Source organism: Cebidichthys violaceus, unplaced genomic scaffold (genome assembly GCF_023349555.1).
Source record: "Cebidichthys violaceus isolate CVI_PGR_0920_01 unplaced genomic scaffold, fCebVio1.0.p SCAF_24, whole genome shotgun sequence".
Taxonomy (NCBI): Eukaryota; Metazoa; Chordata; class Actinopteri; order Perciformes; family Stichaeidae; genus Cebidichthys; species Cebidichthys violaceus.
The window spans coordinates 1,388,514-1,408,956 of record NW_027176417.1 but is presented as its reverse complement, the minus strand read 5'-3'; the positions used below and the strand labels follow the sequence as shown (position 1 = coordinate 1,408,956).

The 20,443-nt window shown below is 43.1% G+C and overlaps 1 protein-coding gene across 5 annotated transcripts in view; it reads left to right on the top strand.

Moving 5' to 3' along the window:
- The window catches only part of LOC137878947 (neural cell adhesion molecule 2-like), a 207,274-nt gene that overhangs the window by 160,689 nt on the left and 26,142 nt on the right, over positions 1-20,443 (top strand). For all 5 annotated transcript variants that reach the window (XM_068719481.1, XM_068719478.1, XM_068719479.1 and 2 more), the window contains exons 7-12: positions 4,253-4,422; positions 8,858-9,003; positions 14,983-15,133; positions 17,242-17,429; positions 18,268-18,364; positions 19,349-19,522. In XM_068719481.1, the coding sequence (XP_068575582.1) occupies positions 4,253-4,422; positions 8,858-9,003; positions 14,983-15,133; positions 17,242-17,429; positions 18,268-18,364; positions 19,349-19,522 (926 nt within the window). The remainder of the gene's footprint in view (positions 1-4,252; positions 4,423-8,857; positions 9,004-14,982; positions 15,134-17,241; positions 17,430-18,267; positions 18,365-19,348; positions 19,523-20,443) is intronic.

The window sequence follows — 20,443 nt, the reverse complement described above, 5'->3', positions numbered from 1 at the left end:
TGAACTGTGATGTATTACCGGCCTCAGGCAGGTGTCTGTAAGTTGTTTTTCATGCTGAACTGAATTGAATGGAAATCAATGGCTGCCCTGAAGGAACCACAGGAAAAACGTTCAAAAAGCTGCTTTGAAAAATGGTCGTTGGCAAATTGAATTTGCCTTGTAGGGGCTAAGACATGCAAACTATACTGCAGCATTGTCCTTCAAATATCAATATTTTAAACTCAGTTCTGTAGAACGAGCACAAGTCTGTTTTTCAATGACTTCAGCTCCAACAGTGAAGCGAAAAAAACACTTGAATCGAACATAATGACTCGCAGAAACATTTAAGTGGAAAGTCTTTAACACCCACACTTAGCTTTCATTCTTAGCAATTTGAAGTGATTATTTTCTGTCTTTAACTACCATGTTCTGCAGTCGTTATTGCAGAGTAGAGGAGTTTGATTGTGCTGTGGCTGATTTTGTGGAGGTTGAAGTATGACGCTTGTGACACAGCAGGTATAAAAAGTGACACAAAGGACGTCAAAGAATGTCAGGAGGCACCTGAACTCCAAAAAGTTTTTGTTGCTCAAAAAAAGATTTTCTCGTTGATGCGTCATTAGCGTGCAACATATTGACAATGCTACACATATAGCAGTATATTTTGGGCACACGAGGATAGAAGCGTTGTTCATCACAAGGTAAACAAGCAGATATCTACTTTACATATTCATCACATTAACCAAGAAGTCACATGTTCCAGCATTGAACCTGATGAGTGCGACTAAAATATCCTGTCAAATCCATCCTGTACATCTGAACCAATACTGGCACCGAACCCTGGGATTCTGTCTCCAAACGTGCATTGTTTCTACTCATACAAAAAAAAATCTCACATGCTGTTCAAGCTTACTAAATAGCATGTTGGTAAGGAATTCCGTGTGCAGCTGGAGTGTTGTCAAAGCAAATGTTAACCAAGACTTATTCTCAACAACAACGTAATTAAATAGCTAATTAATTAGCTGACAATGTCGACGGAGTTGTCGATGCTTCACTTCAAGTTTCATCCTCCGCGTTCAGCTTCTTTGGCGCTGGCTGCAGGCGTCCTAATCAAACACAGTACGCTATTCAGCTATACATACATTCAGGCTGTTACAAATACTGCAGCAAATACTGTCTCCTCTCAGGTACTGAAATATGGCACCGATTTATTTAATGTGTACTCTGTAGTACCCTGAAAAGTACAGAGTTGGGTACCCAACCCTGAGTCTACGTGACATTAACTCCAAGACTGATACAAACAGTAATGAGAGCTGAAGTCTCTTGTGCATCACTTTGAAAGAGAAGTTAATCATTGCAGGGGGAAAAAAAAAAAAAACGAGGCACGTGCATCACTTTGCGAGGTACAAAAACACAATTTGAAGACAGCGCACAGCTGGGAACGAGTTCAACTCTGTACGTCTCATTCATCTCGCTCTCTGCTTTCCAGCCCCAGCAGCAGAACTGATATTTACTCCTGGGTGTGTGTTTCCTCGTCTTCTAGCAACAGAGCGAACCAGGAAAATGTGATTTTAATGATTTAACAGCATGCATAATACAGCGCGGCAAATTTCACAGTGATGATGGGTGAGAGTTGATGCATTGATTGATTTTTACTTTTATATTGCGACTATCTATGTGGCAGCTTTGTGAATACATAATGAATGCATTCCCTGTCACATTCTTTGAGTCATATTAACAGTTTCCGTCCTGTTTTTGAGTGGTGATCACAAAAGAGGAGTAACCTGTTCACCTGAAGAAAATGTGATCCTTTTATTAATGGTATTAATGAATACCGTTCTGCAAAGACTAGCTTTAAGGCCTATAAAAGATAACGTTCTTGTGAAGGACGGACTGCTGCCTCTCACTTTAGCGATGGCTTCAGCGCTGATGTTAAAGTCTGCAGCGTCCACTGGCTGTCAAACATTTCATTGTGTGCTCCTTCATTTCCCAGGTCAGTAAGTCCTGCGTGTCAATCCGAGATTGCAGAATTAAAATGTGCACATCACAACAAAAGAATTGGCTTAGGCGTAAACAACAATCAAAACCCAATTTAGTTTTGCTTTTGATGTCACCCCTACCAGCCTCCTCCAGCCTCCCAGTTGCATTTCCTGTCAGCGCGAGCTTTCGCCTCGTCCTCTGTGCGTCTCGGGTAATGGACTACCTGTCAGCAGTCAGTCAGTGTAATGACATTCAGTGCTGCAGCCCGTCCTGCACTGTCCGTTCCAAAGATGAGGCTTCTCTTCATTTCCTCTTCGGCTCGCCAGAGTTATTATTACTTGGCTTTGGTGTTTCCTCCGTCGACTTTCAATTATCCTCCCTCCCCCCCCCCCCCCCCCCCCCCCCCCCCCCCCCCCCCCGCTCTCCCTACAGTACAGTGCGGCCCGGGCCTCGGCATCACTGAGAGTCTGGAGATCTGCACAGCTAAAATAATCAAATTGTTTTTATTTTTCACTCACACATTCGACTATACGGGCTGAGACCATATAGAGGAGTCTCTAAATATATTTAGAGTTATGTGTTATTCTAAGCTCTGTGCTTCTGAGCTTTTGAATTAAATTTAAACACTAGCTTATGAGGTTAAAAAAAAAGGGTGCCAGATTCAGATTGAGGGCATTATGATTCCATATTGAATGATCAGGTAAAAATAAGAATGTCTTTTCATACGTATTCTTCATGCTTCTGGGTTAAAATAGCTTTTGGGTGGCTTAGAAATAAAGTGTGACTGATGATATTGTGAGCTGTTTTCTTGGTATTCTTTTATCCAGCGCCATAATGATGTTATTCTGAAGAATGTCTCTCAGCGACGGCCTGCTTCACATTCTCACAGATACACACACTCAGCTGGGAGACGGCCAGTGCAACCACCACTGGTCGTTGAAGCAGCTGGAGGTTAAGTGCCTTGCTCAAGGACACATAGATTATAGATAGATGCGTAGATTAACAATCATTTTGAGCCCCTGCGTCACAATATAAACACAAATTTATCTTGACTTTTTGGTGTTTTGGCCAAATCCTGAGAGAAATATCCGGCTCTTTGGAAGCTACACGCTCATCTGTCCGTCATTTGGTGCTCGGCACGGCGTTGCACGGTGGATTTATCCGAGCTATTTCGCTAAAACAAGCTGCCGACGTGGTTGATGAGAGCGGAGAGACTGAACCCAAAACATTGAAGTTGCGGTGCCGTGAAACCAAAAGCACATTGAAAGATGCTAACGCTGAGATGAACTGTGGAGTCAGGGGATGACGCTCTGCTGATGTGGCACATTTCACATTTGACACGTTGTTAATAAAAACATATTGATCAGTGCAGCTTTCAGAAATTAAATCAATATTATGTGTTCTACATGATGTCGCTGCAGGTAAGAATACATAATAAATAAATCAATTTTTTTTAGTTAAACTTTCATGAATCTTTTGAGGAATTTAAAGTGTATTTCCCTTTTTTTTGGAGGCTTTGCTGAACCCATTGACATCCAGTCTCATACTTTTATAGCATGCACGCAAGTGGCTTAAAAAAGCACCCATGAGTTTGTCTAAATCTGTGTTAAAAAAGTCAGATTCCCCCCAAACTGGCGATCTCTTTAACCTCACAGATTGCACGGCTGGTTAAGCTGCGGTAAATAAACAGGCTGCAAACCTGCTTCACACCGTTATGCTTCTGCTATGACGCTTAAATATAGACACGGATCAATTTAGCCGTTGCTGTTTTTTCGGACTAATTTCCCAACAGAGTCCAATAAGAAAAGACATTAAGTCAGCACCGTGTTCCACAACCACACCGGAGTCATTAAGCGAGCGCTGCTGTCTTAAACTGAATGTACACAACAACACACGTGAGACTCAAACGGTGACGGAGAATACGAAATTGGTTTGAGAAGTCGCAGAGTGGGAAGAATTCTGATGGCATACTACAAATGATACATTGAACTATTGTCTTTCCGAAACAATACTTTCTATCCAACTTGAAAGGATTTCTATGAAAAGTGCTGTCATGTTTTGGCCTCTTTAGGTGCTACAGAGATAGAAATAGCTTCAAAGTCAAGCTGTCTGCACTTAGCCTCTCTTTTATGGAATCGGTTGACACCCAAACTGCTAAGATTATACCTCTGTAACATCAAACATGTGCTTCAGAGTGAATTTTGCGGAGGTCACTGTCAGGCGGGAGTCGGTTTGCCATATGTTCTTGCCGTCGTCGCTCATCTGCGGAGTGTGCTTCTGCTTTGTGTCTGTGCAGGAAGGGGCAGCAGCTGGAGCCGTCTGAGCAGTACATCATCATCCGGCTGGACGGAGGCCGAAGCATGCTAACCATCCGCAACATCCGACAGGTCGACGGGGGCTCCTACACTTGCAAGGCCACCAACAAGGCAGGGTCTCAGGAGAGAGAGATCTTCCTCAAAGTGTTTGGTAAGCATGTGTTCACAACATTTTTTGAGTTTCGGGTTAGAAACAAAGTGTGTATAGTCGTCTGATGAACCATGAAACACATTACTCTGATCCCCAGTTTTAAACAAAGTAAACAAAGATTCATAGGGACTATTTCTTTAAGATAAAGTAGTTGGACAGATAGAACTATCTGCATGGATAGATATCTTGTATGTAAGTGGAAAACATTTATTTTTTCAAATTTTGCTGAACTGACCGTTTGGTTTAACCTCAAATTACACAACGAAATAACACAAATGCTTCCCATCGACTAAGTTTGTTTTCATTTTACATTATCTCTCATGTATTGCTCCTCCAAAGCTTTTAGGTATAATGGCATTGCCCATGACAGTGAACAGTGTTTTATGTGGATCCATAAAGCTTTATTGTGAGGACCTCCACACATTCCAGTTCATAAAAAAAAAACAAAAAAAACCTTTTTCAAAATCACAGATGGCCCTCAGCCCACAACAATAACAACTGCATCAATATGATATATCTCTGCTGAAAGAAAATATCTCATCTATTGCTTCATATTTCATTTACTGCTCTCCTAATAAAAATATTCCATTTATATTTTCATAAACCTGCTGGCTATTTCCGCACAGATCACTCTGATAGTGCATATTCCTCTCATGGAAATGTATGGAGATTTGTGCTCCTGTCATCGACATCCTTTCAGGATGTGAGGAGCGCTTGTTCTTCAAAATGCACATTTAAATGACGAAGTTAAGTGTGCGGGGAGGAGCTGTGCTTTGGACTGTGCGGCGGGGGAACACAGTTGTAAGTTAGTTTTATTACCCTTGACAGCACAGGCGGGTGGAGAACAGGACATCTAAGTTAAGACAAGGTGTGTTTGCAGATGTGTTCTTCACTCAGTGCTTCATATTTAACTTCAGACACTTTTCCATTCGCTTTTTTGTTTTTGTTTTTCTGTCATCCCAAAAAGAAAATACCAGCCAACCAAAGATAAGTGTTGCGCTGTCGGCATTTAACTCATCATATCCAATTATTGTAATGCTAATAAATTGTTAAAGCTTAAATTTGATGATCACAAACATTACAAGCTTAGACGTGAGCTCCTGTCTGCTACTGCATGGTTATAGAGTGATAAAATGAGCAGAGGCAATATGATATTCAGCCCAAAATGAGGTGAAGGACGTAACAAAAGAAGGTATGATTCAGTGGGAAAAACAGAATATCTGGTTTCAGTTTTCAAAGCTGCAGCAGCTTCTGGGTATTCACTTCCACAGTTGGGTTACTAGTAGTTGCCATAATTGTGGCAATTAATAGCCATTTCATTCCTATTTCACAGTCATCCACTTTCACATCTGGGGGTCCAGTATCAGCACAGCGTGTCGCTATCAGTCTTCAGGGATTATGTCGTTTATGGCTCTGGGTCACTTGTTGCCGTGAGGAAGTAATCCCCCGCTTATACGATAAGAAATAGCTGCGTTGCATTCCTCGGACAGTTTTTTGTTTGTCGGGGGCCTTTAGCATTGTTTCCACAGAGAAGTAGAAAAAAGCGGACGCCACTAAACAACGCACTATGAGAGCGGATCACTTCTCGGCTATCTGAAGCATCAACAGTGAATGTCAGGTTCTCTTAGAAGAGCAAGGTGCTTCTTTGTAAAGTCTCCATTAGTCATCAGCGTTCAGCAGCCATACTGGGAGGAATGTATCGCAGAGATACACATCTCTCTGTAGCCTCCTCTGCTTGCATCTTTGCGACCTGTTGTCAGTCGTGTGTGAAACACAGCATCCCGTTTAAAGGCTGTTTCCTTATTTAAGTTGGCTGAACACCTCGTGGCAACGTTTCTCCTTTCTGTTGATGACCCACTGCTCACTGCTCTTCATGGGATATTTCAGCAGAACAAGAAGAAGCAGGAAAAAAAACCCCAATGCAAAGCACGGTTTGATGTGCAGTTTATAGTGGAGGAGTCTGACGGTAGCTTTTTCTGTTCAACCCACTAAGCTTTGAGGAGTTAAAGGAGGCATCAGGGACGACAGCAGAGAATCTATACTGACATTTACTTTGTTTATCTGTGCGGCTGAAACAACAAATACACACATCGTATCGGTATCAGATACCATCAGCACCATATTACATTTTCTGATACCTGTCAGTAGGAGCTGTATGTCACGTGACATACTGCTATAGAGGAATGGAAATGCTGTTTGGCTGCAGAAGAAAGCAGCGACTAGATTAATGGTCCACAAACAGCAAGAAGTGTTCAAGTAGGCATCACTAATTCTTTTCTTTATCCCTTCACAAGCCAACAATGAGTCGAGCTGCCCACATCTGTATTTATGTATATTTCTAGTGTTAAAAAGCTCCATCAGTTGTCATTATGTCCCTTTCTGCTCAACACTGAAACCATTAATGGGCTTCTCACAGGGCGAGGGTAAGAATGAGCCTCCTTTCTATGCAAAAAGTGTCAGCACTGACAACATTTGCCATTTAATTATTATAATTAATACATTAAAGTGTAATTATAGTTGTTAACAAATGCTGGAATCAAATATTCTTGTTTTTAATAAGACTGGGTCATTAAAAAAACTCATTTAAATTTACGCATCAAGCTGAAAAGAATAAACTTTGTAAAAAATACCCTAAACCTGGAAGGTCAAATTAATTCTGGATTTTTATCTTTTTAGCACACGAATGCTGCTCGGTTCGTCCCCATTTAGAGTTGAAATGTTTTAGATAATGCGTTATTAATAATGTTCCCTGCAGAGTGGTTTTGCACCATGCTTGATAAATGAGACGTTTTCCATTTAATATTTGCATGATGAAGGGCATCTGGGGCAAAACGGCTGCAGATAAGGCAGTGGTGAGGAACTGGCTCAGACCGCTCTCAGAACTATTAAGAGTTTCATCCGTGTGTGTGTGTGTGTGTGTGTGTGTGTGTGTGTGTGTGTGTGTGTGTGTGTGTGTGTGTGTGTGTGTGTGTGTGTGTGTGTGTGTGTGTGTGTGTGGGTGGGTGGGTGGGTGTGGGTCGGCTTTGAATGCGCATTATTGAGGGTAAAGTGCCTACATGCGTGTTTATGTCCAACACAAAAGGCACTGCGAGGTTTAATAGATGTAGACGATCAACTTAAGAGCTCCTCCCGTCTTCCTCTCTGCAGACATCATCTTAACAAGTCCTTCAGTGAAACAAGCAACACTTCTGCCAATGGCTTGAGAGAAGTTCAGTCGAGTCCTTTTGTCTTCACACAAAACAGAATCAGGCAGATTGCTGCTCTGAGCTAATTTGTTTCTAGAAACAAGTGAAATTCGTATTGGCAAATGACTTGTTTGAGGAAAACCAGATTTTACGACTCAATTGTAGACTTGTTTTGGTTGGAGACTTGGGTCCATTGTTAAAGGATAATTCATATTTATTTCTGTGGTTTTAGCTAATGGGTATGGTAGCATGTACAGCTAAAACAATGTAAAACGATTGGGGAATAGGTTTAGTTAACTAACGCAGCTGTGTGTATATATACTGCTAAGGTAAGGCTCTGTTCTGAGAACATTGATCTATGCTCTGAAGCTCCCTGCAGGTATAGTAATATGTGTGCGTTTGTGTGGCCCTGTGTTTTGACAAGCTCCCATATTCCCTAGAGATGGCTCCTCCACCTTCAGGCTGAAGCCATGTGAAATTGTCAAACACTCTGCAGATCCCTCCTGGGCGGTGTTAAAAGCCTCCAGTACAGTAGTCACTATTTCCCGTTCACTACTCACTTTCCTTTTTTATGCCGTGCTACTTTGCAAGCACCCTGTTCAGGATTTAAGTGCAGTGTGTGTGTGTGGGGGGGGGCAAGCAATCCATGATTCATGTGACGTGCTCAGTGGCCGTGCCATGCATGAGGTTTCAGGCCCGGCTTTATCAGGAGGAGGCGAGACGGGAGCAGGTCCCAGCGGCACGCTTTGCAGCACTCATCGTGGAGCTCGCTCTGCGTCAAATCCACAGAGAGGCACCCTTCCTGACAAAAATCGATATCTTTTTTCAACAAAAAAAGGTGGAACGCACACAGAAGGAGAGGGGGATTTGATTTTTTTTTGCATTCAAACTTTTGCAAAGTCAGTTCTTGTGTTGTCATCTAGGCCAAGAAATGTGCACAAAATAGGCCAGAGGGCAGGCTTCCCCGCTACGCCCAAACTGTGGAGTGCGACTGCAGTGTATAAATGATCTTGGCCTAGACTGTCAGTACCAAAGTCATGCATCAGCTCTGTGTTTAAACCCCCGTGGTATAGCCTTCATCTCTCCTCCCTTATGAGTTAGATCTTTGACAGTTTCTCCACCGCTCACCCTTTTACTTACACAGTCCTCCTCCCTCCTCCCCCCGTCTTTCAATCTATTCTCCTTCACTTATCTCATTTTTATTTCTGTGACTCACTTCCTTCTCCCCTTCGTCCTCTTGTGGCCTCCAGTCCAGCCCCATATCACCCAGCTGAAAAACGTGACAGCCGTAGAGGGCAGCGCCGCCATGATCTCCTGCGTGGCTGAGGGCGAGCCTCTGCCCGACATTTCCTGGAGGAGAGCCAGCGACGGCCAGACCTTCGTGGACGGAGACAAGGTAGAGACTGCCAGGAAGTCCATCTGGCTCTGTGTGGGTGTTGGCTATAACTTTACATACACACACATAGGATATATATATTACAATAAATACACAAGGCCTATCGACAGAAGAAAAACAAATGTATATGTTCAAAATCTACATATTTTCCAACATAGGTAGATGGCATTTACTTGATTTCACTCCAACACTAACACAGACTCTGACATGGTGTCGTTAAGGCTCAATGGTTCATAACATTTTTGGATGCATGTGTCATGGAGTTGTTATTGAGTTAAACATTCGAAGAATTACCATTATCAACAGAATGTGAAGAGGTTACAGTGTTGACTTATGTCTCAATGTGTTGGGTTGTAGAGATGTCTGAGTTGAGCATGCTAACCAGCTAGCGGCGGCCACTCGTACGTCTCTGTAGAGACCAGTTTGTCCTCAGTCCAACAGCAGAGGACAAGAAGCAGAGCTGCCCCGAGGGCTCGTCAATAATACATCCAGGGTCTGTGTGCATCTTTGAAAGTTTGTGTATTTGAATGAATCCAAAGTGGGAGAAACAAAAACACGTTGTCTCATCCTCCCCACGACGTCTGCATAATATGATGACAATGTTTTTGCATCATGTGAAATGTGAATATTCCATTTCTTTCTCGTGGAAACCTTCATTTTTCAAAATGTCAACTTCCAATGACTTTGAAATGCAACCCTGTTTTCATCTGTCGTCGTTGACGTTCACTAATGAGGTTTTAAAAAGGTTTTGACAAAACAAAGGTGTCCTAAAACACCCTCAGAAGTTAAAAGCTTAATAAATGACTAAAACTCATTTTGCAACGTGGTCATGCAGCAAAGACAATATAAGGGAGAACACGAGAGCTGCTTCTCTTCTGTGCTCGCTCTCATGGTGACCATTGAAATGTCTCGTTTTTATTTGTTTGAGCTTGAGTGCTAAAAGAAATAGCCGACATTAACAGTATATGTCCTCTTAAAAAAATAAAAGCAGATATAATCATTCCCACCTGCCATACATGAAATGTTGCAATTGTAGGCATATTTATTGCTAGCAGTGCTGCTCAAGGCCTGTCTAAAGGCAGATGATTGCATTCAAGTGCTTATAATTGATTGTCGTCTTTCCTTTTAGCGTCAGAATGTAAAGCTCCTACCGAAAGAATGCGGTGCGTTTGCTTTGCCATACCATTCAATCCCTCAAAGGCTCTTTTAATATCAAAGCTACGCTCAAATAATACAGTCACCTTGGTCCGTGTTTTTTTACAGGGCGTGTTTAAATCTCTCGACTTTGCTGAGATTATTATCTCAAGGGAAATCAGCAGACACATTTATTTTGATTAGCTCTCGGCACAAAGAAGCAGCAAGAACCTTGAAGTTTTCAGGGCAAACGTTAATACTTTCAATTTACTCTGTGGTTTCTACCTGTCTTTGACTCAAGAGACATTTATGTCGTCCCAACTAAAGCAATTGAAAAGACTCTAAGCTACTGTTGTGTATTTTTCTCTCGGAGGCCATCCTTCACTTTATCCATAAGGACCGCCTCACAAATCAGGACTTGAATAAGCTGCAGCCACATTTTCTTGGAAACGTAATTATTCTTGAACGCGCCGCCATCAATGTCAAAACCATATGCACCCCCATCACAGCCTCGCTGGCAAGGGGACTGAAGCTTTTCACAGAAGAAGAAGAAGAAGAAGAAGAGAAAAAAAAAAAAAAGCAAAGATGGCAGCCGTTCTTTTGCTCGGGAAAAAAAGGTCACCGCGGAGATAAATGAATGTGTGCATTGGCTCGAATCGCTCGGGTTGATAAATCACAGCCGAAAATGAGAGTAAGTGCTTCTCTTCCCACAGCAAATGCAATTATGGAAATGCGTAGTGCAAACCAAAACACCTAAACATACGCAAAGACAAACACGGCTCCAGCAGCACGAGGCATGATGGATGGCTGCAGTCATTTAGGTTTAAGGCAGGATGTTCCTCTCTCAATTTGCTCTCCAATCTGCATATCCAGTCTGCACACACTCCTCTCTTGTTGAGAGACATTTAGCTTCAGAGAGCTTACTTTTTCTCACTGCATAATGTTGCTTCCATTCTTCTCATTCTTTGCCAACTAACACCTTGACCCTCGGTAAGAGAACGTAATGGGGCGCACTTCCTGGAATTTAATTATGAGCCGAGGAAGGATTTGAGTCGGGTTATTGTTTCAGTCCTGTGGTAGTGTTCCGCTTATGAGCAAAGTTAGCAAACCGCACTGTAGCCTCCTTCTGTTCATTCAGAACGGCCAAAGCTGAAGAGCTACTGACATTAGACGTCTGTACCTTTGCTTAGGCGTGGACACAGGTAGCTGACAGGTGAACATCAGTGGGTGAGCACTCGCCTGGGGAAGAGAACAAGCAGAACTTGCTATTTGAAGTCCACAAAAATTGCAACGTGCATAAAGATATTTGAGACAAACTGGAGAAGGGATCGATTCAAAGTGAAAAAAACTTCAGCAGCAATATTTCAAAGTCTGCAATTCCCTGCATAGAAGTGACAGCTCTCGCGACAAAAAGCCCATATTTGATCTTTTGCTTTAGAAGGTTTTTTATTTGGTCCTTTTCAGAAGTCAAGCTTGGAGTTGCATTTGTGTGGATTTAAGCTCTTCTCGAAAGACGTTTCGCTTTAAATCCTTGACAATATCGGACTCCCACACTCGTTGAGATTATTGTTTTGTTTTTCGTTTGACACCTGGTCACAAAGTCAGCAAAAGCTGAACCGCAAAGTCCAGTCAAAAATGAAAAAAAAGTAATGTTTAGGCGAGGACTTCCATTGCCTTGAAACAGAATGCCGAAATGAAATGTCATTCTGTTGTTGTCACGAGGATGAGGTGGTGCGCTAATCACTGTGGTGCAAATATGAACACCCCATGTTCAGCACCATCGCCAAACTGTTTGAATAAGCAAGAATTAGACTACAGTGTGTTTCCAGCCTCGCTGACATTTACAGCTGACATTTTGAATATCTGAAAATACTCCAGCATTTGGACTGAAACAACACAGGAACAAGTCTCCAGAATCCCACGCGAGAGATTGCATTCGAGATTTAGCTTCACATGTTCATTGTCAACACAGCCGCTCTCGTTTTCTTCCGGCGTTATGGATCAGATAGCGACGGGCGTTCATATCATATCGTTTCATATTTCTGCCCTCCTTCTGCTCACCTGCTTTGTCCTTTCATCTCCTCCAGTTCCTCTTTTCCCTCAACTTCCACATTTCGTCGCCTTCCACCACTTACCGTTTACAGTTGCAGATATAGGCGTGTGTGCTGTGTGTCGACGGGTGTGCGTGTGACTCGCTGTTGTGTTGCCGTCTGGCCGCTTGCCTTGTCGTTCGGCTGAGCTGCATATCAAACAGGCTGTGCTTTAGGGGCTGAGTTTGTCTCTAGACAGACCCTGTCAGTAGGCGGGGGGGGGGGGGGGGGGGGGCAAGTAATTTCCTGACTCAGAAGCTCCCTCCTCCCTATTCCTCAGCATATTCCTATTCAACACACACTCTCCCAATCCCATTGACCCCAGCTGGCGAGGCAAACAAGCAAAGTGTGCAGTGGCAGCACAAAGAGACCAGAACCGAGCCCCTAAAAGCTGCTTCACCTCATCGCTTGGTAGTATTGCAGTGATAGTAGCGACGATAAGCCATTCTGAACAGGATAATGCCGGAGCAGTCTACGAGCGACAGCATAAAGAGAGTGTGATTCAGAAGGGGGGGGGGGGGGGGGGCTCATGGCCGAGGCTCATGAGGCTTAGACACATAATGAGTATTAGCAGAGGCAGGGGGGCATTAGAAGGGTCTGGATGTGCATTGATTCACTGTGGAAATCTATGGTGTGCAGAATGTGCACACACTTTTGTTTTTTGTTTTTTTACCAAAGACTTGCTTATAAATATGCAAATGCTCATAAATAGATGTGAGCGCAGACACGCATTTACATACATGAAAATGTGCAGACACAACGCTCTGGAGGTCACAACGTAGGAGAAGGGCAACAACTTACTCCTGCGCAGAGCCAGGCTAGCTGTTTCCCCCTGTTCCCAGTATTTATGCTAAGCTACGCTAACTAGCTCCTGCAACATATTCAGCATGCAGGCATGAGCATCGACCCCGTAACTCTTTCCGAGAGTTAGACGAGAAGGTTGATGGAGGAGTTGGAAACTGGTAATTACAGTATCTCCTGGGGGTCATGAACGCAGCATTGCCCATCCTTCTTGAGGAATGAAAATAGAAGTGATATAACAGATTTCCTGCAGCACTATTGCATATCCTGTGTATACAGTACGATGCCACAAGTATTACACCCCCCAAGGCATTGTGGGATATTCCTTTGCTAAATAGGCTTACTGGGAGCCTGATTGGACTCTCAGCTTTAGCTTTTGTTTTCTTTTAGTTCTAATTCCTTTATTAAGAACAAACTCACAATACTAATTTGATTGCAATCCTGCATTAACCCTCAGGCCTTGAGCTGAATAACTTCTATTTTTACTCTATTTAAGCTGTTTACCCAAGTTGACTTAATTAGACTAATTAGAAGGCAACAGAGTGGGAAAAGTGGATGTTTTCAATCACCGGTCCTGATCATGATAAACAGTTGTACACACACCTCGGTGTGTGTATTGTTTTACAGCCACAAAGCCTCTGAGCAGTGTGTGTCCACTGCTTAAAGTCATGTACATAAGACCTGTCCAGGTCAGCAGTACTCGGACCTGTGTCTCAGATTAGACAAGCTGGTCCATTTCAGCATCACTTAGCAGTGCAATCAGGACATGTTCCTGCCAGCACTAATACCCATGATTTTTTATTTATTTCTTTTGGCTACAAAGGCTCCAAGAGCTCAGGGTAGATTGCCACCCTAATGTATGCCATGTACCGTTTGGTCGGTACTTACATTGAAAATACCCCACGGCACTCTCCGACTCTATGAATAATAAGAAGAACTCAACTAAAACTCTGTTTCCTATTCATGGCGGTGCCTCGTCTGCGAAAAAGAGAGTGTCGAGACAACTTCTTCATTACACATATATATTGAAGAAGAAACTCTGTCGCAAACAAAAAGCCTTTGTGTTCATCATATTCATCCTCTGATTTACTGAAACTGATGCAGGACTCTTTGGTTTACAAAGGCTACTCTGCCTGAATAGGAATTAAATGTATATTTAAAAATGGCATTGTTTGGAAGTAGTCTCCGCAGTGAATCCAGTCACAACCCAAACCCTGCTGCAGCTCTTTAATGCGCCGTCGGCAGGGCCTCTGAAAAGTAGTTTCTTGGGGTGACAAAGGTTATCTGTTAGGTAACGGTCTGGAGGCTACAGCTGTATGGTTTCTGCAACACGGATGCTGCCGGGGTGTTTTTTTTTTTTTTCTCATTAGAGTGAATGTCGATTACTGGAATGATAGCCTCGTCTGCTGTAATTGACCCGTTGCTTCAAATTGATACCATCTGTCTTCATACAGATGTAATGACCTTGTAATAAATCGACAGTTTATCGCATTAACCCCGACTCCGTGTGACAAAGGGAGGGTTGCCTGCGAGGGGGGTCAGGATGGATCAAGGGGCTGACATTCAGTCGTGCAAAGTTGGACGGGAAACTTTCTGCAAAAGACTCGGCGACAGGGTCGGCCTTTCTGGAGTCCTTTGTGTGGTGTTTGCTTTGTGATCCCCTCTTCAGATCTCAATCCAGCTTTACACAATTACATATGTGGCAAACGTAATATCGTAAATAAATTGCCCTATTATACATAATAACTATAATCGTCTGTCTGAATAGCTTCTTTCCCTTGTGCTACAATAGTCTTTTATCAAACCACTCATTAAGGGCAATAACTGAGTGGAAATTATAGGGATGCAAGACCACAAATACACCAAACAGCTAGAATTTCTGACCTTCTCTTGCTTAACAGCTTAACAGAGGAACATAACAATAAGCTGCATACGGGTGTGTTTGCGTCCTCAGAGTCAGGACGGACGCTTCGAAGTCCGCGGTCGCCACGGCAAGTCGGTGTTGACCATCAGCGGCGTGAGACTCACGGACCTCGGTCGATTTGACTGCGAGGCCCTGAGCAGGATCGGAGGTCATCAGAAGAGCATGTTCCTGGACATTGAGTGTGAGTATGTTTAACGTGTTTAGAGGTCTCCGCACACTCGCAACAGGTGTTTCCAATTAGTCCTGCTAATTAGACGGCACACTCTGTCGTCTGCGCATCTCACAATCTGACGTTCCTGATCGGAACTATCGGGAAATTGTAGGAAAATGTAGATTTATTTCTGGAAAAAAGACAAATAACTTCATTTTTAATGAACAAATCAATGATTTTAATTATAATATGACTCTGCTACAACGGTGTATTAGAGCCATTGTAGGTAAAAGAAAATCAAAAAAACATTTGAGAAAGGGAAGTTGTATTTCTTGGGAAGTTTTTTGACTTCAATCTTAGAAAGCCTTGAATTTCTCTCTCTTCCCAGGCTTCGTAATTGTATTTTATTATTTGACCTGCGACAGCAGTGCGTTCCTTACTGTAGGCTAATATATTCATATTTATATAATTTACAGAATAAAAAGATTTGTAGTGCACACTGCAGCATTGGTTTACAGCACAGGAAACAACATTTTTAAGTGCAGTGAGTAGATGTCAGTGCTTTTTATTTATTGCAAGGTGAAATGTTCAAGCAATTAGACGTGGAACATTGTCTTTGGGCAAAATAAATAAGACTGTTACTTTTGGGGCCCCGGTGACTTGACATAACCCCAACACCTCCTCCACATTCTGCATTTCCATTAGTGCTATCAGATCCCTAATGTGCTAATGAAACACATACACACATTTAAGCAGTCGAATCAGCAGCCTAGAAAGAAACACGTGCCCCCCTGCAGTCTTGTTCCGAGTTCAAAAGTTCACCGTGCTTAGTTCTAATAATTCTTTTCACACTGTGGCTGTTTTTTTTTCTTAAGATCATTATATTATTATAAACAACTCACCCCCTCACCACACACGTAGCCTTCAGAAGGGGTTAATTACTGAGAGGATGCGTCGTCTTTCCCTTTCCCCCGCTGACAGCTCCCCGACTTCCCCATGAGCGCACCCATTCCTCAGCGCTGGTTGTTTGGGGTTATTTGGGGCCGGCTATCCCCTGCCTAATGAGCTCTGAAGTAAAGATCTCCATTTTGGCCTCGGAATTATTAGGTTCATTATGAGAGCGGCTCTGTTGCCTGAAGGAGACCAATGGAAAGTGCTTGTTTTTGGTAGCAGCGTTATTTCCACCTTGAAGCTCAGAGGAACAACAAGAGAGAGGGCAGACAAACAGATCTACTCAGAGCGACAGTGAGGTTAAAAGAAATAAATAAATATTGCATCTTTGTTGTCGTGTGGAAAACAATTTTCTCCTCCTCTGGCTGAGGTGACTCTAAGGTTCATGGATTCCCCGTTTTGCATTGTTGCAAGTTGACATTTCCAAAAAAGTTTAATGAAATCGTCGTGGAGAATAAAAAAATAAAAGCCTCACGCGCATGCACACGCTCTCCAACCACGAAGCAGAGTTGCTGTCATAGCTGACGACTTGCTCGCAGACTCGACTCCCTCTCTGCAGAAGGCTGTGTGTGTGAGTGTGGCGGGGCTGAGCCAGCCGTTGCCACCAAACTAATGAACTCATTTACTAAGTCAGTGCAGGCTGCAGGGGGATAACGCGTCCTCGGCTGTGACAGAGAGCCAGGCATCAATCTCTTTAATGGAATCCTGCAAGCGAGCATACAACAACCATAATGCCTCTCCGACTGAGCTGGGCTGACGGGGTCGAAAGATATCCGCCACCGCAATAGTCCATTACTGCCCCTTCCTATTTGCTTGGGCAAATGAGCTTCTGTTTGCATCCCTTATTTTTATTCTTGGGGAGATGATCATAACGGAGATGCCCCCTCCAGCATGCAGTGGCTTCAATTAAGTTTAAGTCTTTTCTTTTAAACATCGCAGAGGAAGTTTGAGAAGCGTACATGAAAATGCTTTTTTCTTCTCTCTTTGAGGAATTTGAGGGTTAAGCCTCAGCAAGTCATTTTATGTCTTTGATCATGCGGCACAGCTCCACCTTTGATTTGAGTTTTGAATTGGCTGCCACGCATTCCTGGCACACCAGCAGTTACTTTTCAGCGCAAAAAAAAAAAGTTGATTTACCATCTAAACAAGGTAAGTGTGAGAGATAATATCTCTGTTTTTTTGGACAGATATACCAAAATTCCTGACCAACCACACCATCTACTACTCGTGGGAGGGGAACCCAGTGAACATAAGCTGTGATGTGATGTCCAACCCTCCTGCCACCATGCTGTGGAGGAGAGAGCGCTTTACCATCTCTGCGGAGGGAACCGCCAACACGCGGGTGCACAGCGCGGACGGCAAGTCTGTGCTGGAGGTGGGTACAAGTCCAGGACTGTAAATAACCTTTTAGTGCCGAATCAGGATTTTGTCACAGTGTTAGCTGGAGGCAAAACAAAGGAAAGAGACAAACTGTGATTTGAGGCTCTAGGGAGCTACAGTATCTGTGAAGCATTTCAGAGATGGAGAGAAAATGTTGCTAATAATTTAGCCTTCTGTCAAGGCCTTTGGCTACGGTTAGCAGAAGCATTCTGCCCACAAAATGATGTCATCTTTTCAACAGAACGGAGCCTATTTGTCACTTTACTAGCAATTGCAGATAATAGGAAAGTTCATACACTGTTTACCATATTGAGCAACACTAGCATTCATTCCAAGTGTAATATTCACTCCACTTTTCCCTCTGTTTTGTGAAATATCCGGCTGCTCCACTGTGTTCACCTGCTAGCCGCTAGCTGCTAGCCGTATCTGTCTTGGTGCTGGGCGGGAAGTGTACGGTGGGTTCATCAGGAAACTAGCTGCATGAGAGTGGTGGCAGTGAAACAACACAGCTACGTTGCATCTGTAAAACTGAAACAATGAGCTCAAAGATGCTTAAACTTCATCAGTGATTTTTCTCTCGGAGTTTGCGATCAGCAAGCAACAATTTTCACATAGCTCGACGTCATTTGACCCATCGCTATGGTGAAAACATTGATAGGTGCAGCTTTAAATGTGATTTCTCACTTCTGTGAGCATCACAAAATAAATCAATCCCCCTCCATTGTACAGGGATGGAAACAATAACTCAAAACCTGGCAGATTAATATCCAAACTGTTTGCATGGTTCGACATTATCAATAGAGATAAGTAAGAATGATATTTTGTTCCTGCAGGTGACTCCAATGTCCGACAGAGACTTCGGCCGCTACAACTGCACAGCCAGGAACAACATCGGAGTTCGATACCAGGAGTTTATTTTGGCCCAGGCGGGTGAGTGTGTGGCCCCTTCACCTGATCTAATGAGATTGGTGGCTTCATTTAAAGTCCAGAATGTGTGTGGTCAGGGATCCCACACCTTTTGAATCACTGCTCTCGCAATGCCTCTAACTGTTCAACCACTTTGTAACCCTCTACCTCTCTACTAATGGTAATAGCTTTATTTGCAATTGTCAGGAAGATAAATTCCACGACAACTCCCAACCCCTATTCCGCCTAGCCTAATCTCAAATAGTGCCAGCTGATTTACCATACCCCTCGCTATTTACTGAAGTACCCCCTAATTTACGGTAGCGCCGGCTAATACACAGTAGTGCAGTCCAATTATCTTTAGTGCAGATTGAATTGCTCAAGCTAAGGAGAAAAGTAGTGAGCAAAAAGGCTGACCTAATATGTAGTCTTGCAGGAAACAATGTGTTTTGAAAGTTTTTCTCACACTCACAATCTTGCAGAAATACGCTCACACAGGGAAACACACACACACACACACACACACACACTCATGTAGTTGTAAAAGTTTGAGTCGGTAATCTCCAATGCAAACTGCAAGGACTCATCACTTCTTTACACCGTAAGTAAAACAACACTAACAATTTCTGTACTGATGCTTTCAAAGTAAAAGTAAAAAGTAAAAATAGCATGTGGGTTGGTTTGCAGCTAAAATAAGTCCTACAGTTTCACCTCACCTCAAACTGACAGGAATTGTGTTGAATTTGTTTCATGGTTTAGGTATTATAGCCATAATGTCTATATTTAGTTTGATTTCGGGGATGACAGTGATGTAATAGGTAGAAGGCACACACGCATTGAAAGTGCCTTCATCTTCAGTTAGAAAATGCATTTACTGTTGTCACTGTCCAAATGTCAAGGCGTATGTTTGGTTTGAAATACAAATCTCTCGAAGTAGCAAAGCATTTCAAAAGTAAAATGTGAAATAATTCAAATGCTGTGACCCGTGTCATTGTTTTTCCTTTGCAGATGTTCCGTCAAATCCATACTCGGTGCGTCTCTCAGCCGTTTCCCAGCGCCTGGCGACCGTCACCTTCATGAAGCCCGACTCGCATGGCGGCGTGCCCATCAGCTACTACCTGGTGCAGTACAAGGAGGTCGGCTCACAGGAATGGAGGGACGTCAAGTCCCACAGCATCCAGAGTGAGTGGGGGTCATATTCACTGATTAACCTAAAGGCCTTTGCACGTGAATATTTCTTTTTCTCACTTTACATTACTGCTTTTTAGCCCCTGATTTCCGTTTCCTTTTTGTCAAAGGTACAATATTTACAAAGTTTAGACTTTCCAAATCACTCTGCATGTAAATTTAGACCCTTATATAGCAATAAAACAGTGGTTTGAGAAACAGGAATATTTTGTCACACAGTTCAAAAGTTCCCCTCAAACTTCCGCTTCACTCACCAGCGAGGTCATGTCTCAACATGCCAGATTAGCATCCCATCAGATCGAACGACACCAATCGCACACCAGTAGACGGCGTATCACATGATCTGCCATGCGACCCGTCAAAGCCTCGGCCCTGAGAGGTTGTCGGGTCTTGATGGACCTTGAACGCCTCGTGGGGAGAGTGCCTGCTGAGAGAGCGGGCGCCTCCTCTTCTTATGCTTTACGACTCCAAATTGATTTCCGAGCCCGCTGTTGGAGAGTACACCATGAGGTGAAGGATGGATGGATGGATGGATGGATGGAAAATGGAAGGTAGAGGACTAACGGTTGTGTGATAAGCAGTACAGACAAGCCTGAAGGGCTTATCACTAATATCCCTCATTTCAGAGTCAATTACAATATGTAGATGCAGTGAGGCGAATACTAAACCACAGGTAGCACTTTAACAGTAAAGAAGAAAAAAGGGAGAGAATAGAGCAGAACCGGATGAATAAAGTTGTTAAGTCTGTTTATCTAAATCTGCCTCGTTATTCACAATTTGAAATGGAATATTAAAATAGTGACTAATTACAAAGCAGTAAGTGGCATCATATAATCATAGAGGCCACTTCAGATACCCTCAGCAGAAGATCATTACACAATATAATGAGATGCCTGGACTTGTTTCATTTGAATG